This window comes from Urocampus carinirostris, chromosome 8 (genome assembly GCF_059441175.1).
Source record: "Urocampus carinirostris isolate Australia breed hairy pipefish chromosome 8, RoL_Ucar_1.0, whole genome shotgun sequence".
NCBI lineage: Eukaryota > Metazoa > Chordata > Actinopteri > Syngnathiformes > Syngnathidae > Urocampus > Urocampus carinirostris.
In genome coordinates this window covers 151,062-176,504 of record NC_142356.1, presented here as the reverse complement: position 1 = coordinate 176,504, position 25,443 = coordinate 151,062, and the positions used below count along the sequence as shown (strand labels likewise).

General features: G+C 42.7%; 2 protein-coding genes across 3 annotated transcripts in view; one reads left to right on the top strand and one right to left on the bottom strand.

The window, feature by feature from the left end:
* wdr19 (WD repeat domain 19) overlaps positions 1-12,750 on the top strand; it is a 32,614-nt gene extending 19,864 nt beyond the window's left edge. Inside the window, exons 22-37 of one of the 2 annotated variants that reach the window (XM_088341196.1) lie at positions 1,110-1,256; positions 1,326-1,408; positions 1,478-1,561; positions 2,423-2,569; positions 2,627-2,751; positions 2,819-2,928; positions 3,888-3,956; positions 4,031-4,108; positions 5,124-5,220; positions 5,293-5,417; positions 7,406-7,487; positions 7,559-7,709; positions 8,860-8,983; positions 9,055-9,131; positions 9,241-9,357; positions 12,724-12,750. In XM_088341196.1, coding sequence (XP_088197322.1) covers positions 1,110-1,256; positions 1,326-1,408; positions 1,478-1,561; positions 2,423-2,569; positions 2,627-2,751; positions 2,819-2,928; positions 3,888-3,956; positions 4,031-4,108; positions 5,124-5,220; positions 5,293-5,417; positions 7,406-7,487; positions 7,559-7,709; positions 8,860-8,983; positions 9,055-9,131; positions 9,241-9,355 — 1,614 coding nt within the window. In that variant the 3' untranslated portion in view covers positions 9,356-9,357; positions 12,724-12,750. Of the gene's footprint in view, positions 1-1,109; positions 1,257-1,325; positions 1,409-1,477; positions 1,562-2,422; positions 2,570-2,626; positions 2,752-2,818; positions 2,929-3,887; positions 3,957-4,030; positions 4,109-5,123; positions 5,221-5,292; positions 5,418-7,405; positions 7,488-7,558; positions 7,710-8,859; positions 8,984-9,054; positions 9,132-9,240; positions 10,390-12,723 lie in introns of those variants that run through there. The other variant, XM_088341195.1, reaches the window with a different exon arrangement.
* On the bottom strand, positions 12,635-25,149 carry LOC148360380 (transcription factor AP-4-like). Its single transcript, XM_088341197.1, has 7 exons — positions 24,799-25,149; positions 21,119-21,284; positions 20,952-21,050; positions 20,686-20,856; positions 17,131-17,277; positions 16,897-17,067; positions 12,635-14,228 (listed from the first exon to the last, which is right to left on the bottom strand). The coding sequence occupies exons 1-7, from the start codon at positions 24,885-24,887 to the stop codon at positions 14,073-14,075; spliced, it is 999 nt and encodes a 332-aa protein (XP_088197323.1). The 5' UTR covers positions 24,888-25,149; the 3' UTR covers positions 12,635-14,072.
* Between the last annotated feature and the right edge of the window lie 294 nt (positions 25,150-25,443).

The window sequence follows — 25,443 nt, the reverse complement described above, 5'->3', positions numbered from 1 at the left end:
ATGGGAACGCTATTGGCAGTCAGGACTTGAAGTTTAAGGGAGCATTTTTGACATTTGGCGCAGAGGGGAGAGTAAGAAGTCCACGCATCAGCAAAAGTAAGTTAAGTTAAGCTTGACTAGCTACGACAAAAAACAGTATGACAGAGTCTTTCTCCCGTCTCTGAGTGGAATCTAGACCCCATTGGCCAATTTGGCTCTCCCAACGGGTGAGAATTGATATTCCTTGGCTAATTCTTAAAAAAAAAGTAGAATGTTCAGATTTACCTTCTCGCATCTTATTAACTGCGTTGGGATTCTTGTGTTCAATGTCAAATGAACATCAATGATGTTGAACTGTGAAATGCAATACTGACCAATGATGACCAATTGTAAAAGTTAAAGACTTTCAGTTACTCTGTTACATTTCTCAAAACAAATGTCATTTGTGTCAGAGAATTAACCACATAGTCAACATTCATAGTTTTGACACATTCAACAGACAAAACACATTTTATAGTTCTGTGTTTTTAGAAGAACACCAAGGCTTTTCAATATCCCCTCAACGTCTTTAACTGAACACTGGCGTACAGCTTACAGATTTTACATCTTGCTGTCATAATGGAGTTTGAAGTGAAACCAATAGTAGTCAGTAGAGGCCAGGTCTTGGCCCCGAGCCCGAATTTCAGGCCGGGTTCGGGCATAAAATGGAATTCATTAAGTCAGGCCGGGCCCGGTTTCTCTCTCGCTGATTTTTTCCTCTTCTCCGAGGACCTTATCACTGCACGGCACGCACGCTGTTTGGCACACTTCGGCGGTGAAGTCTGCATTTCGGCGCCACACTTCAGCACCGCGCGTACTTCGGTCGAAAGGCACACTTCTGCGCCGTCGTGCGCGCGGCACCGAAATGCGGTTTCGGGTTTACTCGGGGCGGACTTCCGACTCGACCCTCGAATCAAATCATCCGGTCGGGCTAGAGCTGGTTCGGAGTTGGGCTGGAGTTTTTTTAAGCCCGATCTTAACATTAGGAGTTATGTTTTTTTGGGGTGTTGTTTTTTCTTATCAATTAATCTCGTGTACTTTAAGGTCTTGGATTTTTAGTGTCCTCACTACCCTTTCCCTCCTGGTTTCAGTTTCAGGAACATGATGAAGTGTGCCAGGCGGGCATGGCCAGGGCGGCCATTCGGATGGGTGACATCCGGAGAGGAGTGACACAGGCTGTTCAACATCCAAGTCGAGTCCTGAAGAAAGAATGCGCAGTCATACTGGAAAGCATGAAAGTAGGAGTTGGCTTTTTTTTTTTCTTGTGTCCCATGTGTCAACATGCATTTTATTTTCTTCTGTTCCAGCAATTCTCTGAAGCTGCACAGCTCTATGAAAAAGGAGAATGTTACGACAAGGCAGCATCAGTGAATATCCGCTGCAAAAATTGGTGAGAAACGCACCGCAATTCACACTTTTAATGATATCTTAAGTCCTATTCAAATGTTAATGCTTTTAGGGCCAAAGTGGGAGAGTTACTGCCAAACGTCACCTCTTCCAAGATCCACCTACAGTATGCTAAGGCCATGGAGACGGATGGCAAGTAAGTAGCGAGAAATACTTCTTAAAAAAAAAAAACTAATAACGAGGGATGCACAATAACTGCTTTTTCCCGCTAATACTGCTAACCCAAAAAACTGCTTATGGAGATTGATACTGATAACCTATCACTTGTTTTTTTACTGCATGCTATATTTGGAAAAAAAATGTCAAATGCACGCAAAGTCGTGTTGGTTTTATATTTTTGGTTACAATTGCAATGTCCCAAATGTAGTGTTGGAAAGACGAAGGCTTGAATTTATCAATCGATCGATCGATGCATACTTTGATGGTCAGTAATAACTATAACGACAAAATATTGTTATGAGTACCATGACACTGACATATACATACGATTGTGTTTGTTAATTATGTGAAAATGCATCGCTTCGCTGGAACATTGCCCTGCATCCCAGGTTCGGGAGGGCGGGGATCGTTCTCTGCTCCAGTATTCCACAGTGCATCTTTGAGTTTGTGTTTCCCCTAATATAAAAGCGCCCATCCACTTCCAGTTGCACTCATGCAGCCCCAAACCATGACATTCTCAACACCGTGCTTGGCTTTAGGCACGACACATACATGTTTGTGCTCCCCACCTGGTTGCCGCCACACATGCTACACACCATCTGAGCCAAAGTGCTCCAATACTTAGGTCACACATGCTTTGGCTAAGAATATCACTCGTTCTTATCCAGTAACATTATCTTAGCTGTCCACTTTAGCAGCTGTCATGAATTCAAACAAACATACAAATGCTAGATCGGGCCAATATAATGTCCCGTTTGGATGGTTTCGATCCTATAACCCGATAATTATCTTGCGTTCCTGTTCCTGCCGGTAACAGAACTTTTTGTGTTTGAATCAGTTATAAGGAGGCAGCACAAGCCTACGAAAGCGCTAAAGACTGGGACAATGTCACTCGCGTGCTGCTGGATCATCTGAAAAACCCCGAGTCTGCCGTCCTCCTCGTCAGAGAGACGCAGAGCATCGAGGGAGCAAAAATGGTGGCCAGGTGGGACAAACCTTGACTCGTGTTTCCGACAAAATTGAATTCCCCGCGTCTTTTCAGATTCTTCTTGTCGTTGAACGATTACGGCTCGGCCATCCACTTCCTGGTGCTCTCCCAGTGCAACGACGAAGCCTTCCAGCTTGCGCAGCAGCACAGACAGATGGAAGTCTACGCCGACATCATCGGTCTGCTTCGGTTGCCTTTTCTTGATGAAAGCGAACGTACGTGAAGGCCGCTGCTTGTGCTTTGCAGGTTCCGACGCGACACAGGAGGATTATCAGAGCATCGCTCTCTTCTTTGAGGCGGAGAAGAACCACCTGCAAGCTGGAAAATTCTTCCAAAAGTCTGGACAATTCAGCAGAGTAAGAAGTCTAATTCATCATATTTCCCTTGCAGATTTCTGCCCTCTAGTGGAAAAAAGTATACTTGCCTGTCCCAATGTCATACCTGTCAACTTCAGCCAATTGCTCCCTTTATTAACAGAGTTGGGGATGTTACTCTAAAAAAGTAATCAGTTATAGTTACTCACTGCTTTTCTTGCCATTTAACGATTGCAATTTCCTTTATTAAGCAGTACCTATCTACCCAGAGCAAGACAGACTATTCGTACATGCCAACCTTTTTTCATTAAAAACTAAACGCGAAACAACATCTTTTGGAACGTCCCCTAGCTCTGGAACTCATTACCACCTGACCTCCGGAATAACGCTACCCTGTCCATCTTCAAATCCAGACTCCAAGCCCATCTCTTCCGACTCACTTGCCCCTCCTCCATTTTTTTTTTCAAAACTTTAATTTTTATATTTTTCTATTTATTGCTCGTTGGTTTTATTCTAGGCGCTTTGTAATCAAATGTATTATTGTTATTATTATTAATACTATTATTATGGTCTTAACATGTAAAGCGGTAGTGGAGGTGCTTATGGACTGTAGAATAAAATCAAAAATAATTTATGTGAACACGTTTATTTTAATTACCCTTTAAACAACATATTTTTTTCAATATCTTTTTGAGTTATTTCCTCACTTGCAATACATTCAGGGTTGTATATTATAGGATAACATTCGCTGGGTTTACAGCATCAGTATGAGCAATCTACGATCACATTATGGTCGGCTACCGGTGACAGAGACGATCCGGATTGGAGTTGAAATGGGTAAGGCGTCGGCCTAACCAAAAAAAAAAAAAAAACAATTACCAAACAATGATTGTTATACATGTACACAATTGGAAATGATCAAAAAACATGTAAAATAAGGGGTAAAAGTTGTCAGGTATTCAATGTAGGCTAAATGTGACTACTCTTGTTCTCTTCCTCAGGCTTTAAAACACTTCCTCAAGTGTCCAAATGCCGAAGACAGCCTGGCTTTGGACATGGCCATCGAGACGGTGGGCGATCAGCAGGGTCAAATAATCCCAATTACAAATTCATAGACTTGATTTAATATGCTTGATGCTATCAGGTGGGCCAAGCCAAGGAGACCTCCCTGACTAATTTACTCATAGAATACCTCATGGGGGAGAGTGATGGCATCCCAAAGGTGAGAATTATTCCTTTGACATTTTCTAATCACATTTCCAGCATCAATTCTTTACATACTGATATACAACTGATTAAAAGGCCCCAGTGTGTCTTTTATATAGGGTGTGAGAGTACTTCATGTATTCAAATAGACCACTGTTGACTCAAATCAAAAGAAAAGTATCTCGTAAACCTGATTTTAGTTTCATAAATTTGCAATTCTTTTACACAACTGACATGTTTGGAGGCCATCTTCTTACTATGGAAGCCCGAAGGACCATTTTGCATAGGTAGCCTGTCCCCATGCTGCTATTACCACTTAATGACCACTTCATGTACACAGCTGAGCACCCAATTATGATGGTCACCGAGTTTTTGGACTTTTTTTTATCAGCGTCCTTCTCTAGCCATCCATGGTAGCCCTTTGGCTGCAGGCTACGGCTTGCCGTTATTGTTAGCTGCTTCTGCTTCATTCTTCAGTGTCACTCGCCTTCCACAGCCGCTCACGCAAGTCGATGTTGCAGAGTCCTGCCATTCAGGCTTTTTCCACTTATTCCTCACCGTTTCCTTCTCTAGCCACTCAAGTTAGCAATTTGGCTGTAGCGTATGGCTTGTTGCCATTGTTATTGTTAGCTGCTCCTGCTTCGTCCCTTAGTGTCACTTGCCTTCCACAGCTGCTCATGCGAGCAATGTCGCCGAGTCTCGTGATTCAGCTTTTTTTTCACTTTTTTCCCCAAAGGTTTCCTTCTCTTGCCATTCATGTTAGCTCCTTGTCTGCAGGATAGTGGCTCGCTCGGCAAGTTTTTGAAGTAGCTTTTCCTGCTGTCCGCCAAAATAGCCGCTTCCAGCAGCTCTGACCGACTCCAGCTTTGGGTGTATTCAGCCCCTTCTGTGTTTTTTTAGGTTAACAGCAGTTTTCATGTCCTGTCGCTAACTGAAATTCATCATTGCCAACGCAAGGAAATATGGAAAGTGTTAGACATGTTTTTTACCAAGGGGTGTGAACGTAATCCAAACATCTCTTGAATTTGAAGGATGCCAAGTACCTGTTTCGACTCTACATGGCACTGCAGCAGTACAGGGAGGCCGCGCGCACTGCCATCATCATTGCCAGGGAAGAGCAGAATGCAGGTAGGAGCCACAAAAATAACCTTCTATGATCTCATATCATAGATTTCATCCTGGCTTTTCCTTTCGTACCAGGAAACTACCGTAGCTCCCATAACGTGTTGTTCAGCATGTACACGCAACTGCAAGCTCACAAAATCAAGATTCCTGCAGAAATGGCCACTAACTTGATGATCCTGCACTCTTACCTGCTGGGAAAGGCGAGTCAAGTCGCTCACTTTCACTTGTTTAGCCCTTAATCGCAGAGTCTCAAAAGGCTGCGCAGGCCCACAGTTCTGGTTGTGTCAGCGTCCCCTGATCACATGCCAATTTAAAAAGGGTGACGGCCGCAAAGAAAAAATATGCTTCGGGTGAAGAAATCGAAAAAGATCCAGATTTTTGTTTTTTTAAAGAAAGATTTGATCATCTGTCTCTCGGAGCCATGCTATACCATTCAATCAGCCAACATGACTTCATAAAAAGAGTCTAAGCATTTATCTTCTTATTTATTTTTTTCTAAGCCAGTAGTGGCCCAACTTGATTTTGTCTCCTCTACCTCTCCAAAATATGTGCAAGACACTGGAGAGCTTGGCTATTGTCAGGCACAGGGCTCAGGTTGCTTAGATAGGTCAAGTCAAGTCATTTTTCTTTGTGACGCCCTTAATCACAAAGAGTCTCAAAGGGCTTCACAGGTTATTACACAGACTATTTTTTCAGACTATTATGACAGCATCCCCTGATCTGGAACCAACATGAGGGCAAGGAAAAACTCAAAAAACCTCAACATGAGGAAAATGAAGAAACCTTGAGAAGGGACCGCAGGCTTCTGAACTTTGAAAATAATAATAACGCCTTATACGTATACATATGTACATATACAACAACTATACACATACAAATATATGTACATAAAGACTATTTCTATTCCTTTTTGTATATACATATTTGATTTTTATTGTATCCTAGTTTAAAACGCCTTTTATCAATAGTGTACGCCAGAAAATTGTATTGGGATTTTTATGTTAATGACAATACAGTCTTGATCTTGATCTTAACAAAAAGTTAGCTCTTAATGGGGAAAATACCAGTAATAAAGAAATAATACCTTAACAGGGGACAAAAAATTGTAAGTCTTAAAGATTAAAAAAAAAAACGCATTAATGGGAAAAAAGAACAAAAAAATAATGCCTTCACTGAAGGAAAAGAATGAATGCCTCAACGAGGGAAAATGAAAACATGAATTTTCTGAAAACAAATCCTTAATGCACAGTGATATATGCCTTTGGCATTTAGGATTTAAGGTTAATCCATTTTTGTCTTGGCTAAATTCAAGCACTTTTTAAGAACTTTCCAATTTCTCTCATTTCCAAAATCCGATGTGAATCATGTATTTTGCACAGCCACAAATATATTCGCAATTTACTTGTGTATGCATTTATCTAGCCATGATTTTTAGATCTTGAGTACATTGCGAATATTTTTTTTTCTTAGGCAATTGTCTCCCCGTATAAGTGTTGGGTAAAACCCATATATGTCGCTTACATTTTCAGTTCCAGGAAGTTTTTTACATTTTACCACTGGGAAACACGACCTTAATTTTTGCACGGCCCCTCATTGACATCTGATCTTTGCTCTTATACACGTTTCATAGTGCCCCGTTGTAGCATTTACCTGTCCTCTTGGGCGCGATGGCGGTTCATAGGACAACGACGTACAAACTAATGGCAGCTGCAGTTAATCATGAGGAAGAAAAATGCATTGGCTAAGGAAAGCCACCAGAGAGCACTATCAGCATCATTTTTAGGCAGACCTTTGAGAAACCTGGGTACAATTTCAAGCATTTACAAGCACTTCACTAAAAATTCAAGCACTTTTCAATCCTTGAAAACACAACATTAAAATGAGTCTCCCTCGACACTTCTATCCCACCTGTCTCACTCTCACTTTTACTGCTCTGGCGCCACTGGCGTTAGAAAAAACGCATCAATTATCCACATGATCGCATTCGCCGCCAAGTTTAAAGCTTGGGAAAAAAGTCGCATCTTATAGTCCGATTTCAAGCAGTTTCAAGGATTTCAAACACCTGTATGAACCCTGAAGATTCATCGAACCGTAGAAATGCCAATATATCGTGGAGAGTGCTAGATTCTTTCCTACCGTGCAAAAGAAAAAGCTTGTATTGATGAAAAAAATGAATGTTTTCATCCAGATCCACATTAAGAGAAGGGACCACCTGAAAGGAGCGCGCCTGCTTATTCGGGTCAGCAAAAATATCAGCAAATTTCCTGCACGTGAGTCCCTGGTCCGCTTTACCATTAGTCCTAAAAAGAAAGGAAAATAATAACGCGGTGTGTCCGAGCAGACGTCGTTCCCATCCTGACGTCGGCGGTCATCGAATGTCACCGAGCCGGCTTGAGAAACTCGGCTTTCGGCTTCGCCGCCATGCTCATGCGCCCCGAGTACCGAGACGAGATACACCACAACTACAGGAAGAAAATCGAGGCGATGGTGCGGTGAGTGCCTTAACGTAGTTTACCACTTTGAGTAAATAGGTGCCGCGTTACATTTGGAAGCTTTATCATCGGCTAATGCAGTCATTAATAAGGCGAGCAATCGGCCAAGGTTAGAACGTATGTATGTACTGTAATATTCGGACGATAAGCCGCAACTTGTTCCCAAGCTTTCGACCCTGCAGCTTATATGCAACGATGCGGCTAATTGGTGCATTTTTTTTCCAACGGCCGCCAGGGGGCGCCCGAGCAGTGAAGTCGAGGAAGACACAAGTTGAATGTAACTTTGCGCTTTGTGCACGGATAAAACTAGCACGAACAGACCCTCGTCATGGAAAAGCTTTCCATCGAAAGGGGAGGGCTAACTACCAGATTGGGAATCATTTTACGAGTAAACGACTAATAACGTGGCCAAACGAACAGATTACGAGACGCAAAGTCCGACGGAGCAGAAATATTTCAGGCGGATTATTTTTTTTCTGTTGGTATTATCGTGTGTTTTGGAGTCAATAATTGACACGGTTCGATTCTATGGATTGTCTTTGTTGTAACGAATCCATTTTCGCGGACATTCAAAGAAGTTGAAGACAGCCGGGGGCAAAACAGTGAGTTATGCCGGCTTTATAGTTTTGGGGTATTCTGTTTCCGACTGATGATGTTTCTCTGATGAGTATATTTTGAAAGGGTCATCGTACGTTGAATCCCAAGAGTTTAAGCTTTCCAATGATATGTATTTCAATGAACGGTGGTGCCGTACGGACATGTATCAAAAGTCTGGCGGCCCGGGGCTTAAGTTACTGTATGGTATCAAAACTCTGTGTATCGTCTTTCTTTGTATATATATCTCATGTTTCAACGTGGGCACATGCGGCTAATAGTCAGGTGCGGTTTATGCATGTACAAAATGTTTTCGATTCCTTCAAAAATGTACACTACAGCCCACTTTAACAGGACGATTGTAAGATATATATTTTTTAATTGAGCACAACCGTTTATTGAAATACATTTCATTACAGAATTTAACAAAACAAAAAATCATGCCGTTTCTAAATGCCAGAAATGACTTTATAAAATATTTTACCATAAGCAAGTACAGCATGTACTACGACTAGATCTATGAATACATTTCTGTAATTGTTTTTGGATGATATAGGCGTCCGGATACATCCGAGCTGGAAGAAGAAACCACTCCGTGTCCTTACTGTGGATTCCAGCTCCCGCAGAGTGAACTGCTGTGCATCTCCTGCAAGAACAACCTGCCCTATTGCATCGCAACAGTGAGTGCTCACTCACTCACGCTCGGACTCATGGAACGCTTACGAAAATTTCGCTTTTATTATGTTAATAGGGTGCTCATATGCTGAAGGAAGACTGGTCCATTTGTCCACATTGTGAATTTCCTGCACTTTACTCGCAGTTCATTAAGTAAGTGATTTTTTTTTTCATTTTGCTGACACAAAGTGAATCCATCAAGGACTGATTCCAAGATATCTTATGGAAATCTGAAAGATTGTATTCTTTCGAATGATTTCAGGTTACTGGAAACGGAGACGGCGTGTCCCATGTGCTCTGAGACTTTGAGTGCCGAGCAAGTTAAAAAGATCATGGATTGTTCTCAATATTTGCAGACCGAGCAAGTGGATCAGTGATGGTAAAAGTTGAGAAAGGAAGCCCAGAAGAGCCAAAATTATTTTATTAAGAAACTAAAAAAAACCATATATATTTTATAAAACGTATTTAAGTAGAGTCCTCTTCACCCATGGCCTTTCATTTCAGAATGGCATGAAACAACATTGATGACATTCCATTTAACAAAAATGAATATCCCATTACAATTTATTGATGTTAAACAGACGCTGCCCTACTTACGAACGAGAGGTTCCGTACGATCGTTCGTAGGTCGAATGTTCGAAAGTTGCTTCAGTATGTTTAAGGCTTGTATAAGTAACCTGTATTGTTTTGTACTCAAAAATAAATAGTTCATAAAATAATATACTCTATAAAGTTAAGTGTAACTTACATTTGGAAGATAAGCTTCAAGAGGTCCTCTTCCATGATTTTCAACAGCATCAAGCTTTCTTATTCCACTCTCATTTTAAAAGAAACTGCTCGCCTCTTCTTTACACCGACCATATTGAATGGATGCACAAGATATTAAACAATAAAATGTCAAAGTTCTTAGCGTGCTGGAGATACTGTATACTGTATTATGTTTTCACACAAACTAGGAAGAGGAAGCGTATTTCTTATTCCGCGTGGATGTTGGGTGAGCTCTCACAGCGCAAAGCACCACAGTCGTGTCTTGTACTCGGAAAAAGGTGTACACATTACAAAATCTAACTTCCAGCAATGTCCGGATATTTTTCCACATCCCCCCAAAAAAAAAAAGTTCGTATCTACCGTTTTACGCAAGTCGAATGGTCATAAGTTGGGAAGTGCCTGCACACCCAGTAATAAATATTTGAATATCAAAAGATCATTATTATGTATTCTATTTGGTACTCTTGGGCTTCAATACATGAGAATCCTGTTGAACACCATCTGGAATCAATCTTGTGTTTCACATTTGAATCATGTTAACGTAGAGCAATGCTCGTCAATCGTTTTGTAAATGACCTCACCCGACGATGTAAGTCCCCAATTATTAATACTGGCATTTGTCTATAAAATTGTTTTCAAAACAGCTCCGTGTAAACTCCTTGCCACTCTGAGCATTTGTGCACCATGACATCTTGTGGTAGAAAAATAACGCATACATATACAAAAAACGATGGAGCGCGTCGTCATAGAAAAGTACAAATTTTATTTTTTATTCTTTATACAAAGGACTGTTTACCCAAGTATTTTTTAAACAAAAATATAACCGCTTCTCATTGGCATGAACTAAAAAGAAAGACAAATATAAAACAGCAACATATGTCAAATGATGGAAAGACAGAAAAGGAAATCATATTGAAAATAAATTGTAAGAAGCATACATTAAAAAAAAACCATAAGGGAATTTCCTCCTCATTGTTTTAGGCAGTAAAGAAAAGCAAGTGCTTCAGAGCAAATAGCCCGTTAAAAAGTACTGAAAAACAAGGTAGACTGTACAAACCGTAAGTAGTCGGATTTCTTTGCCACCAAAATGTCCAGTTTGACCTTCAGAACCCCCCAAACGGTGACTGATAATGACACAACGCCAAACAAACGGAATGTTTACAGCATCGAGTTGTGTTCTTAATGGAAAAACACCACTTCCAGTTTCAAGGTTAAAACATCAGACGACACGAAGCCGTTCGGAGATTCGGCCGGTGCTCGATTCGAACCACTGCCTTGCGACGAGGGACGCACCGAAAAAGTTTGTGCCGAAAATGACCTAAAGTGCATTTTCCGTTCGGGCTGAAAACAAAAATGAAGCTTCTCAGAGAAAGATGATGAGAGCCATGCGAAGCTGGCTTTCACTCGGAGGCATTTTGCAAATGGAATGAGACGGTACTCTAAACGCAAGCTCTTCTAAGCGTTCGCACCAACGAGACTTTTTCTCAAATGTCCTCGTGTCCTTCAGCTCCCGTGTTTTTGGTTTTGAATTTTTCTATTCTTCTACTTTAGAGAATATACGAGTATGATTTCTTAGTTGTGTTCGACTGCGCAAATAACTACCTTATCAAATCCCTGCTACTTGTTACAATTCACTCTCTTGTCCTTTAAAAACTAAAATGTCCCAAAAATGTACTTCATCTTGATTTCCTTTTTTAACTTTCATTATAAACAGCCGCTTTATTCAAAATAGGATTGTTTTATTTGCATTTTTGATATCTCATAAGTCTGATTTCTTCTGCATCACTTTGTTGTCTGAGTTTTTCCCCCAAGCACTTAAATGCCATTTTAGTGTTTTATAAGAATTAAAGGAATACAAAATTCACTAAGCATATATCAAGATGCTAATTCTGTCTGTTATTTAGTGCCTCTTTTGAAGCAAATGAGTGCATTTCTTTCACGTTTTTAGCCAAGCACTTTACATTTTAGGCCCAAATTTTGATTCCGGTACATCCCTAAATGTAGAAAATGGATTCGACGGCCCCGCGCCGTGGGATTTTCCACAACACGACCACTTGTACTCTCAGGATTAGCGGTGCATAGTAGATCTTCACCAGCTTTCTAAATGGATTCAAAGATGCAGTTGCATAATAGCAAACGCTCAAGTGCATAGTCACTAAAAACAAAACTTGTGACCGGAAGGAAGTCTTTGGTGGAAAAAATGTGAAATCGGCATGCAAACTAACACATTTTCATCTTTTACCACTCTCCCACAAAAAAAAAAAAAAAAAAAAGACTTCATCGATCTGTTAAGATGAGGAAGATAATACGGTATTTGTGTATAAAGCGCAGCCCGAATTGAATTAAAAGTCATCATCAAATTTCGTTTGAATTTTTCTCGATTAAAACTTTGACTCCCGTCGCGTCCGACCGTGAACTCTGATCGCGGCCGTGAGAGGGCCTGATCCTAACGACTGTACTACCGGTAATTAAGATGACGGAGGAAAAGGCAGTGGATTTTGTCTCTCGATCACATTATTTTCAGTCACGGTAACAGATGAATGTCGAGTGTGCGTTTCACATCTTACAATGACTATGCATTTGTCACTTACGGCGCTTAGAATAGAACAGGGGTCCCCAATGTGGTGCCCGCGGGCACCAGGGTATCCCGTGGGAACAGCTGAGGTGCCCACGGACCTTTTCTAAAAATAGCCCACCAGTGTTGGGTTATTAGGATTTTCTAGCAAGATATTTTTTTTATTGGTTGACTGAGTCTATTTAATCTTATTATAAGAATTAACCTGGTAATAATATCAACGGCCTAATAATTAAACGATAAATTGTTATTTTAAAAAGGCAAATAAATTCCAGTACATGGGCTTCGTGGACAAATTTTTTATATATATATATATAAGTGTTATTTCTAAGCAATTAATTGAGTGGAATGAGAATCTAAGTATTACCAAATGTATTTATTCACCTTTATTTATTTTTACAGGGAATGAAATTCCAATTGATGGGTTTTATAAAGCGAATGTGCAAAAGGTATGAAGTTTTATAGCTTGTTGTACGGCCTCCTTTTTAGCTTTATGGCTAAAAAGCTCCTTGGCTTGCTTCATGGCTGAAAAGGTATCCAACTAGCTTTTTACCCATGTATCAGGCTCAATTTTAGCCTCCTTCATGGCTAGCTAGCTAGCCAGCCTTGTTTTTAGCTTCCTGCGTGGCTATTTAGATGTCTTTTTCCTCTTAGCTATTTATATAGCTTCCATATCATTTTTTTTTTACTCGTTTAGCTTTCTAGCTAACTATAAAGCTAGCTATTTGGCAAGCCATTTATCAAAGTTGCAATTTTTAAAATTCATATCAAATCGGGTGCTCTAAGCTTAGAGAAGGTCGAAGACCTCAGGAATAGAACTTATCCGCATCGTAAAGTACGATATTGCTACGAAATGAACATTCTTCTCTTCCGAAATGTTCTACCCAGTTGAGACGTCCGCCATAATTTTGCACACTGCGTCATGACTGCAGTCAACAAACGGCATGGAAAGGGGGACACAGAAAAGCATGACAGAAAACATTATTTTGCGCCAGTGACCGAGTCAAGTACGACTAAATAAAAACCGTAAGTACTCGCTACTTTCGACCGAACATATCATCGCTTTCAAAGGCACATGTGACGAGTTGGGCGAAATCTCGGACACATCCCGGGATAACGCCATCGGCATTTGGAGGATGTCTCGACGGATAGGAAGGAATTTCACGTGGCTAAAAATGGTACGATCGTGAGATGTATAACCCAATGCCTTTTCATCCGTCGTCTTTTTCACCGGTGGCGTCCAGTGGTTAATATGAGCCACGCTCACCGCCGGGACCCGGGTTCGATTTGAGTTGCGTAAAATGTTTGTAGATGACGGTCGGCGGTATTTTTCGACCGATTGTCGGTAAAACCTCGCGTATAACGCGCACCCAAACTTTGAGCTCTTCTCTAGATGAAAGAAAAAAAAAGCGTGTTATACACAAGTAAACACGATAATTGTCGCGCAACCTCAATATTTAAGTTTTGGTTATAGCAACGAAAAAAATGGCGACTCTCGCTAACCCTTTCCAAATGTAAAATAACTGCCGCTCGGCATACCGAAAGTCATTTTGCAGCAACGGGAAACAAACAAGAGGGACGGGCCGACGAGCTGCCGCGTTTTCAGTCGGACAATTTACATCAAAAGCAAAAAAGAAAGAGCTTCTCTCAACATACGGGCTCCGAGAGTTTTTTTCTCTTTTTCTTTGAAGTAGTCAAGCTTGCGGATGGAATCTTACAGTGAGACGGCATCGAGTGTTGGGCAGGCGTCCTCAGTTCATGGAGAAGTCGTCCGCCTCGGTGTCCGTGTCCGTATCCGAGCAGGCGGTATCCATGGCGACGTGGGCGGGACTCACGATGACGGCCCGTCTCTGCTCGTCCTCGGCGCTGGCTCGCCTCTCCTGAGTGCGCTCGATGTGATGGATTGCCTGAGAGGATCGTCGAGATTTAATCCGGGGCCCGCACCTATAAACTCGCGCGGTTCGCTTGTAGTCATTTCAAGGTATGGAATTTACAGTAGACCCCCCGTGAATGAACCGCATTAGCTCATCGACAGTTCCTATCACCCACTATACGGCCGTTTCACTTTGGGATCCGAAAAGTAACCGAGCTAGCTCATATTACAATGAGTCTCGTACGCATTACCTGCCACAGCTTTTAGCCATGGCGCGAAACATGCTTTATACAGCCAATTCCTCTTCAATTTACACTTCCTCAGTGTTCATTTGACCTGTGAAAAGTGATTGGGGCCAGGGGACTCGCATGCTCAAAAATCTATGGGTCTTATCGAGGTTGAAATCGTAATCGGCGACAAATATATAAATCTATATATTCATTCAGTTTCAATCATTAATTCATTTCTGCATCAAATTATTGTTGGTAATGTACCGATTAAAGGGATAACCACAAACCTGTCTTTTTTTTATTCTATACTTCCTTTTTCTTAATTTTATACAACATCATCATTCGTAATATCAATCATCAAAGCAAGTGAGCCGTTTGAGAGTCGGCTCTTTTTAATGAGTTGAGCCAAAAAAGCCGGTTCTCTAAAAAAAGACGGACTTCCTTTCACTCCACGACTAGATTTTGTTGGCGGAGATCAGTGTGCAGACGAAAACTCGAACCGCGAGACCAAAACGAAAATGCCTGCGAAAAGTTTTGAGTGCAGTAAATCTTTGTTAAAAAAAAATAAATAAAAAAAAAATCGGTTAATAATGACAATTTTGTGGCAAAAAGGTTGCGTCCCGGGGACGCACGTTGATTTGAGACGATGCGTCCCCAGAAAAAATCATGCGTCCAGGACGCAGGCATACTTGAACACTGCTTCCTTATGCAGGGATCAGAATGGAGATTTTCATTTTTAGCTGAAATAGCCAGGGTCCAGAAATAAAGCTGGGCGATCTACGCCACTAACTCACTTTTAATTGTTTATTTCCGATTGTTATTTTCTGATATCGTTTACATTTGTTTCACTTCAAGCGTGTGCCGGGATTCGAACCGGGATCCCAAGACGAGCGCTCTACCTCCTGAGCTACTGCCACCCCAGGATATATCTGTCGCCGGTGTGGCGCAATATCATTAATAAATACGAGACGGTTCTATAACACAACTGCCAGTCCTATTCCACCGACTCAAATACTGCTCAGAGAATTTCTAATTTGACATACAATCATTTTATTTATTCATTTCGGTTATTTGAATGTATCGTTTACAGTTTCTATCGCTCGGTTACCGTAACAAGGACAGAAGCGCTGTCAAATAGAGGGCTCTCCTTTTTCGCAGCATCAGTAAATACTATATTCATGATAAAGTAACAGACATGGTTACTTGAGTCATTCATTTATACTACCTCAGTCACTTGTTGGAAGTAGTAGCGGGTAACTAGAACTGATTACTTGTTTTCTACTAACGTGCCCAACACTGCTCAGGGACCTCATATATTCTTCCTCATTCCAAGGATGCTAATACCGTAAAACAATGTCCGTGTTTAGCACGATAACATCCCCACAAACTAGTTTGGGTCGCCAACCACAATAAAGCTATGAAATATGGGGCGGGAATTGGAATTGTTCAGTCAGATGTGGCCCTCAAGGAGGTTTTCTACGGCCCCTGAGATGATTTTGAGACATTATTGTATCAGAAACAAGGAATGGTGTCCCTATTTTCACTGAATGGTAACTGTGTTGGTGGTTATTTTCAATCCAATTCTATTTTGAAAAAAAAAGATTTGATTATTTTCAGTTGGTCTAGCCCACTGTTTCTACAATAGAAACTTAGCTACCCGTGGTGCCAAATAACAGTCGTAGCTTCTGACATCAGAGTTTTTGATTAAAAACATTGGAAAAGGAAATTCATATAATACGCCACAAAAATAATTGACTTTAGTAGCTTTAAGGGTTAGCTTCAGTATCTGCATTGTCATCGCTCGAGGGGTCCTAACTGCGACTATCGCAACATTGGCAACTTGCTTTGCTTAAAGGTTCATTGTGTCATATTAGACCACTACATTGCACAGTATTGTTTAATGCAAACGAACAACACTGCCAAATGAGCACAGTGTAGCAGCAAGATGCCAAACACAGCGGCGACGACTAGGTAGGGATTACGCTATGTAAAAGAAGTACAAATTTCTCGACCGATGGATAGTTAGAGAAATTAACATTGGTATGATAGTTTATGTATTCTTGTCAAGTCCCGTTTATTTGTTTGGCCCTTAATCTCAAAGGGCTGCACAGACTATTGCCATCCCCAGACTATTATGACAGCGTCCCCTGATCTAAAACCGACATGAGGGCAAATAATACACAGATATTGTCAACATCAAATAGAGGTTATTCATATGCTAAAGAATAGAAGTGTGTTTTGAGCATTTCCACTGAGGTTGTGCCTATAATTCAAATCAATTTTATTTTTTTTACTGAATTTTGTAACATTATGAGGCACACTGTCCCTCTAAGCAGCTGACATAACAGACTCCCACTAGCTTTATTTAGCCTTATGTCCATTTGACTTTGACACCCCTGAACCGAAAGAAGAAAAATTGTGACCCGGAAAACTAAGCTCAATGGAAAGAGGCTAAAATGGAAAAGGACATACTTGCACAATGGTGTCCAGGTTTTGTCTGGACGTGGACACGGTACTGCTGTGGAGGGACGGGCTCACGGTGACCACGGTAACGTGGTGATGCGGTTGCTGGGCGAGCGCGGGCGCCGGCACGATGACCGTGGGGTGGTGGGTGGAGGCCGTGGGAGTGGGACAAATTGCCATCTGGAATTCAGAAAATCACAGTGAACACATTTATAAGCAGAGATACGTTGACCGGAGTCCCACCTTGGGACTGTGAAGCGGCCCGTCCGCAGCTTGGATCTGTTGCAGCCGTAAGAGCGTCCGGCTCTGGAGGTGCGCCTGTTCTTCCTCCACCTGTTGGGTGATGACCTTGAGACTGTCCGGGTGACCTCGAGTGTCCAAGGAGCGCACCTGTCAACGCACGGAAGCGAACCGTAGTTGGTGATGTGCGCCGCTTTTCTCTCTACCTCTTCATAATGTGCGTGAGGCACTGGAGGGCTCAGCCATAATCGCTCGCTCGGCTCAGGCTTCTGAACTTAAACTTGAGCCCGGCTGATAAAACAAGAATTATCGCGATAACATTTTAAAACGCTCGTTAAAAGTCGATATATTTGAACTGTAATAACACCTGAGAAACGGGGGCGCTTATAAAATGAAAACGCAAGTTCCGGACCAAGATTCAGGAGCCCAAAACGGGGACCGGCCAATCATTTGGCAGGAATAGCGGCCCACGGGGCGGAAGGGAAATAACACTGGGCAAAACGAGCGGAAAAAGACACAGAGGAGGACACCGGCATACCCACCGAAAGAGCCGAAAACAGGAGAGGCCCTTCACTCGATGGGGAGTATTTTAGAAACGTAAAGCCGGGTAAAAAAACAGCGCCGGCATCCGTCCCAAACTTTGCCTAAGACGCGTGGCCGGCGAGACGATAGGACACATTTATTCCATCATTAAAATAATATCACCCGCTCGAATATACAGAATTGAAAACAATCGAACCCCAAACGAGCGCTCGCGGGACATCGAGTGCGGAGCCCAAACAGCAACAAACCCGTATAACAGCGTGCCGTTTCCTTTTGGCTAGTTATTTTGCTAGCATTGCAAGACAACTTATTGCACATAAACGTGTGTTGCCGAGGGTAAATGAAAATGTGTACAGGGAGTGCAGAATTATTAGGCAAATGAGTATTTTGACCACATCATCCTCTTTATGCATGTTGTCTTACTCCAAGCTGTATAGGCTCGAAAGCCTACTACCAATTAAGCATATCAGGTGATGTGCATCTCTGTAATGAGAAGGGGTGTGGTCTAATGACATCAACAACCTATATCAGGTGTGCATAATTATTAGGCAACTTCCTTTCCTTTGGCAAAATGGGTCATAAGAGGGACTTGACAGGCTCTGAAAAGTCAAAAATAGTGAGATATCTTGCAGAAGGATGCAGCACTCTTAAAATTGCCAAGCTTCTGAAGCGTGATCATCGAACAATCAAGCGTTACATTCAAAAATAGTCAACAGGGTCGCAAGAAGCAAGTAGAAAAACCAAGGCGCAAAATAACTGCCCGTGAACTGAGAAAAGTCAAGCGTACAGCTGCCAAGATGCCACTTGCCACCAGTTTTGCCATATTTCAGAGCTGCAACATCACTGGAGTGCCCAAAAGCACAAGGTGTGCAATACTCAGAGACATGGCCAAGGTAAGAAAGGCTGAAAAACGACCACCACTGAACAAGACACACAAGCTGAAACGTCAAGACTGGGCCAAGAAAAATCTCAAGACGGATTTTTCTAAGGTTTTATGGACTGATGAAATGAGAGTGAGTCTTGATGGGCCAGATGGATGGGCCCGTGGCTGGATCGGTAAAGGGCAGAGAGCTCCAGTCCGCCTCAGACGCCAGCAAGGTGGAGGTGGGGTACTGGTATGGGCTGGTATCATCAAAGATGAGCTTGTGGGGCCTTTTCGGGTTAAGGATGGACTCAAGCTCAACTCCCAGTCCTACTGCCAGTTTCTGGAAGACACCTTCTTCAAGCAGTGGTACAGGAAGAAGTCCGCATCCTTCAAGAAAAACATGATTTTCATGCAGGACAACGCTCCATCACACGCATCCAAGTACTCCACAGCGTGGCTGGCAAGAAAGGGTCTAAAAGAAGAAAAACTAATGACATGGCCTCCTTGTTCACCTGATCTGAACCCCATAGAGAACCTGTGGTCCCTCATCAAATGTGAGATTTACAAGGAGGGAAAACAGTACACCTCTCTGAACAGTGTCTGGGAGGCTGTGGTTGCTGCTGCACGCAATGTTGATCGTGAACAGATCAAAGCACTGACAGAATCCATGGATGGCAGGCTTTTGAGTGTCCTTGCAAAGAAAGGTGGCTATATTGGTCACTGATTTGTTTTTGTTTTGTTTTTGAATGTCAGAAATGTATATTTGTGAATGTTGAGCTGTTATATTGGTTTCCCTGATGAAAATAAATAATTGAAATGGGTATACATTTGTTTTTTGTTAAGTTGCCTAATAATTATGCACAGTAATAGTCACCTGCACACACAGATATCCTCCTAAAATAGCTAAAACTAAAAAAGCCCCACTCCAACTTCCAAAGTATTCAGCTTTGATATTAATGAGACTTTTGGGTTCATTAAGAACATGGTTGTTGTTCAATAATAAAATGAATCCTCAAAAATACAACTTGCCTAATAATTCTGCACTCCCTGTATTTATGGTTATTGGATTTTGGGGGATTGCAGGTGTACCTCAGGTGAGGTGCAAGTTCTGGGTTTTGATAACCTTTCATTTTTTTCACGTTCCTCATATTTGTGAAATGCCGCGTAGTAGCTCGTCGCCGTGCGTCTTTGTTCGGACATTTGTCCGCTTTCGCTCGGGGGCAAAAATAAAATGGATTCAAAACGTGATCAAAAGCAATAATAATCGATATCAACTGATAAGAAAATTTAAAATGGTGATAACGATTGATGTCCTATCGCCCGAGCCTACTCACAGTATATTGAGTTTTGTTTTTAGAATGCTTTTCTTGTGTATTTTAGATGGACAGCTGCCCGCCCCACTTTGCAGATATCCCACAATCTGTTACTTTTCTCGAAAATGAATACAAAACGTGTCATGTTCATTTGTTTGGCCCTTCATCACAAAAAGTCTTAAAGGATTGGTCAGACTACAGACTATCATGACACCATCGCCTAAAACCTTCACGAGGGCGAGGAAAAACTCAAACATCTCAGCGTGGAAATGAAGTCAAGTGAGCCCATTTGATTGTTTCCTACTCATTTAGCAAATCCTAAACTGTCTTCACTGCTATGAGAGACTTCTACAGCGGCCATTGTCCAGACGAAACATGTGCTTCCTTTAAGCATCTGCATTTGTATATTTATATGGATTTATGATCTTCATTTATTATTATAATGTGTACAGCTAAGATAATACCACTTGATACGAATGTCAAGGCGTGTGTGCCACGTCGTATCGGAGCCCTTGTATCATGTTCAGAAGTGATCTATTTTCTTTTTCAACAATCGCTGTTGCTCACAACACTATTTTCTCATTCGGGTTATTACTGACAAACACGGCCTTGATCAAATTGGTCGGCTGAAGCCGCATCGTGTTAATGTAGTTGTAAACAAAAAATGAGGGAAAAATTGCATTTAGAGTATGTTTTACATCGTTTTAGTCACTATAGCATGCAGTAAATAGAAGCTATCGGTTCATTTCAATCGTTTCCCCTTTAAAGCGCACGTCCGCGTGCGGTTAGGAAAACTACCGATGGGAGCCCCCCCCCCAAAAAAGCGCACGGGCTCACCCGCTCCTCCAGCTGCGTCCGAGCCGAGCGTTCCCGTTCCAGCTGCTGTCGCAATTCCAGCATTTCCCTCCTGAGCTCCTCCACCTTCTCCTCGTCCAGCGCGTCGGGAGAGCCGATGCCTTCGTCCTTCTCCTCCGCTCGCCTCCTCTTGGGCGAGGAGCCGCCGAACTCCTGCGCTCGCGTCGGACATCCGGGTCGGGCCGCGTTAGTGACCGCGGTCAAAAAGGAGTGCGGGTTGCTATTCTAAGCGACTTGGAGCCCCTTACCTGAATGAAGCGTTTGAGCTGGTTATTCTGCGCCAGGAGTTGCGTCTTTTCCTGCTCTAGTGCAAAGATGTAGTCCGCCGTCTGTTGCAAAATAGCCGCCTGCGACGGGGCGCCAAAATCAAACCGAGAGAAGCAAATGGCAGGTAGGGCGTAGGATCTATTCGTACCTTGCTGAGTTTCTCCCCGTCCGTGTGAGGCAGCAGAGTTTTGAGGGACTGGAAGCCGGCGTTGATGCTCTGCATGCGCCGACGCTCGTTGCTGTTGGCGATTTCCCGGCGGATCCGCCTCTCTTGGTCCTGGGCCGTTTCCGGGCTGAAGGGGATGTTGGCCAGACTGAACGGCAATAGAAACATTCAGATCGCTATTCACGTTTTGATCATTTTAGAGACTAAAATAAGGCTTCGCGGAGTCTTTGGTCATCAAAGTCATCTTAGCTCAACGGGTTTAAAAAATTGGCAAAGAGGCGGGGCCAGAAGGGAAATAAATGCGCGATTTGAGGTTTTTTCCTGTATCCGGGACTTCAGCAAAACTGAAAATTCGTTCCTATCCAAGTTTTCTTATACTGTCACGGCCTTATCTCCATTTAAGGACATTTTTTTAATTGTAAACGTTCCATTCATGCAAACGATGACCAAAAACGGAGACCCGCCTTTTACGACAACATGCAATTAATAACGTACACGCGCTCATATTCATTTACGAATCGATAGATTTTACCCCAAAAAAATTTGAAACACTCACAATTAAAGCAAAGAAATAATGAGGTCTCTGTTTTAAAAGCACAAAATTGGATCATAGACATTGAAAAATTCAAAAGGCTGCCTTAAAATAAATTGTTGCAAATGAAATATAGCCTGCTGTTTGAATTTTGGCCTTGTGTTTCACAAACTCTTTCTTACGGGAGGGGAGGACAACAAAGGGACACCGGGGACAAAAAAATGACGCCAATAATAATAGGAGTTAAGGCCCCTTTGTTAAAAGCACTACTTTGGAAAATATACATTCCAAAATATTAAACCGCAATATTAATTACGGGGTGGCAGTCGCTCAGGAGGTAGAGATAGAGGCAGAGCAGGTAGATTTATAGATCATTATATTTGTAGTGTTTTGAAATATTTCCATTCGTCAGATCAGATTAAAGAGCCCAAGGGGACGTACCTGTCCCGCAGGCGGATGTTTACCCACCGCCCGGGCAAGTATCTACAACCGACCGCACGGAAATGACTCAAAAGCTGAACAGAAGCTCAAATTTGAGCCGGCAAGACGTGCCACACAAAGCAAACATTGGCGCCGGATAAAAATAAGGCCGCCATAAAACATAATACCCGATCGAACGCGCACTAAAAATAGCTTCAAACGTGCTCAAACTTTTAAGTCTGGCACATTTTGCATTCCTTCTCGGCTTGGAAGGAGCGCAGAGGTGAACACTTTAAGTGTTAAAAGGCCATAGATGAGTCGATAGGACACAAGCAACCAGTAAAACTTGATCTTAAGCTGCATTAAAAACACCCAGGGTCCAAAAGAGTTTGTGCCATCGTTTTGGGAGAAAAAATCTTCATCCAATAGTGCGCACAGGGCCATGACAGTGGCGGGAAAAACAAAATGTAGTCTGAAACGCTAGCAAATGCATTTTGCAATATATTCTCAGCCACGGTTAATATTACTTAAGGCTTAATCATCTCCCTGTAAAAATGGCTTCAAATACCAAACCGAGACATAGCTGTAACATCACAGGCACCGCCGCGAGCGGCAGCCTTTTCAGCAGCTCCGTGTTAATTCGCACTTTTTGCGACTTATTGTTCGAAGCGTCCGCTTCTAGCTTTGGTGTCTTTTGTCCCGTTTGACAACTACACTTTCTATCCTGCAAAGATTTCCATCCGCCGCAGGGACGTGGAACTTTTGGCCTAGCGTGCGACGTCATCCACTCCGCTGTGGCTAAACTACAACACGGCACCCCGAGGCCATCCTGTTCATCTGCTAATAAAAAAACAACAAAAGGATACTGCCGGAAGTGTGAATTTCGCTACAGGGATGAAGAAAGTATCTATCTACCCAAAGTACATTGATAAAGTTCATTGTATTTGACAGCACCTTTTTTTGTGAGTAATACCAACTCAAATCTTAAAAGTTTCCAAAGATATGCGCCATTATGTATTTCAGTGACATCGCAAACACGCGGCTATGTTTATCAACAGTTGACGGCCAGCTGGAATATTAAGGGGTTAATAATTGGCTTTATTATCATCTTTTTTTATGTACAATACAGAAAGAAAAACATTGTAATTACCGTATTTTCTGCACTATGAAGACACCAGATAAGAAACCCCCTTCTAAAATTGTCCGTTGACATAATTTTCATATTTAAGGCACACTGAACTATTCAGTGTGTAGAATTCAAACGACAGCAAAAGCTCAAAAAAATCATTCCTAAACCCTCACTCGGATGCATCCTATTTCGGCCGGACGGCGAACAATGCGCGACAACAAAAAAGGATTTGCGACGAGCGTTTGAAAGCGGGCGTCACTGCTGCTGCCCAAGTTTTGCCTTTTTATCTTTATCCTTTTAGAAAAAAACTTCAAGATCACACTATACGTTTCTAAAGCAGAACGGTGACCCCACACACGCGCAAATGATTGCGAACCAAATATATCCATTTAATTAAACATACGCAATTAAAAAATATACCAGCTATGGAATGAAAGCCTGGATAAAAACAAAAACATTATTATATTGTGTTTATCATAAGAACCCCTTTTATCATCTGATGAAATGTAACTAGTACGTTTGAACAATTGCAGCGTTAACCACTAGGGGAACTCCATACGTTTGTCAAAGGCAGAACAGTTTCTGTGTGCAGCATGATTTCATTATAACAATGTATTTCTGATTGTTTCCTCAGTATTTTTTTTTCGTAATAGGTGCACCGGATTCAAAAGGCACACTTTCGAATTTCTGGCCAATTTGGAGGTAGGAGGTGCGCCTTATAGTCCGGAAAATACGAAAAAGAAAATACACTATCGTTCAAAAAACCTGAATAATAATATACATAAATTGTTATTCTATTTTCCAGTGTCTAAAATGTACTCGTCAAATACGTTGTGATTCATAACCCACCCGAAACCTCTTTCTATTCAATTTTGGCCATTTTAAAAAATGCTATATGAATAGGAAGAAAACCGGGATGTTGTTGTGGCCGCCGCGCACCTCCAAAATGGCCGCAAGAGGGCGCATCTCGGAAAACTAGCACACGGTGAAACGTGACTCCTCTTTTCTTTAGTCGAGGCCCCCCCAACAGAACAATGTTTCGCAGCGTTAACGCCTTTTAACGGCCAATTTCACCCCCAAAAACACATTTGTTCACGGCCGCCCTAACCGAGCGCATTTAAAGCACCGAATCCCGATCGAAGCTCCGGAACCAGCATCCTTAGCTCGGCGAGTTAGCTGCAACAACTGCGCCGATTGCTTCTTAAAAACGCCGTTCAAATACAAAATGATGAAAATAATGGCGGTTTGAATCATCGCCTCGTTTTAGAACAAGCGTTGAAATAAACGGATTCGGTTCCGAACCGCGATACGAGCGAACGTGTTCTCCACCACGTGCTCCACGGGAAATCCGAGCAGTGCATTTTCAACGCTCGTTTTCGAGGGATCCGGTGGACCGGACCGGCAAAAGGTTCGACGCTGCAGGCCAAAAGTCCCAAAGCCAGAGAAGCCCGAAAGAAAACGCCACCGGGGTCCCGCTCGCCTTGCACAACCATCGCATGCTAGCGGCTAACAGTGTGGCTAACGCGCGTTGCGGCGGAGGTTCGGAACGGCACGTGAAGCCCTCGGCTTTCGGAACCGGACCTGCACAATCCGCCGATCACGTCCTTCTCCGTCTTCTTGAACTGCTGCAGGTTCGGGATCTTCTCCGTCGGCATCATGAAATATTCCATGCTTTCGTTAAAAGAAGAAAACACAAGCCCACGCGAGTTTCCCTCCCACTTGGCTCCTTCGGAGAGAGAGAGAGAGGGGGGGTGGGGGGAGGGCTGTTATCCAAACAAATGAAATCAACGCCAAACGATCTCTTCCTAAATCCAAATTTGTGATGCGAAATAAGAAAAGTTGCGCACAGCTGATGGGGTTCCCTCCGTGGCGTGCGTGCGTGCGCGCGCCCGTGCGAGATCCCGCCTACTACGTGTTTGTGTGTAGCAGCGCAGGCCCCGCCCACTCGGCGGCGCTATTGTGTGCGCGCGCGCAGCTGATCCGTGGCGGGAAACAGCTGCTTAGAATCAGGAGCGTTTCCGGTGATGGGATCCGCAACGGCAGAACCCGGGTTCACTTTGGAGCGAGCGGGGGGCGGGGCCGTGGATGACGTCATGGAGTTCTGCCAGTGGCGCTTCTCCGCTCGATGACTCCTCGGGCGAGATCCCCTCCGAGCACCCCGCACCAAAACATCGCCGAGAATAAAAGAGGTAGATGCATTCGTTGATTGCACATACACAAAAATGG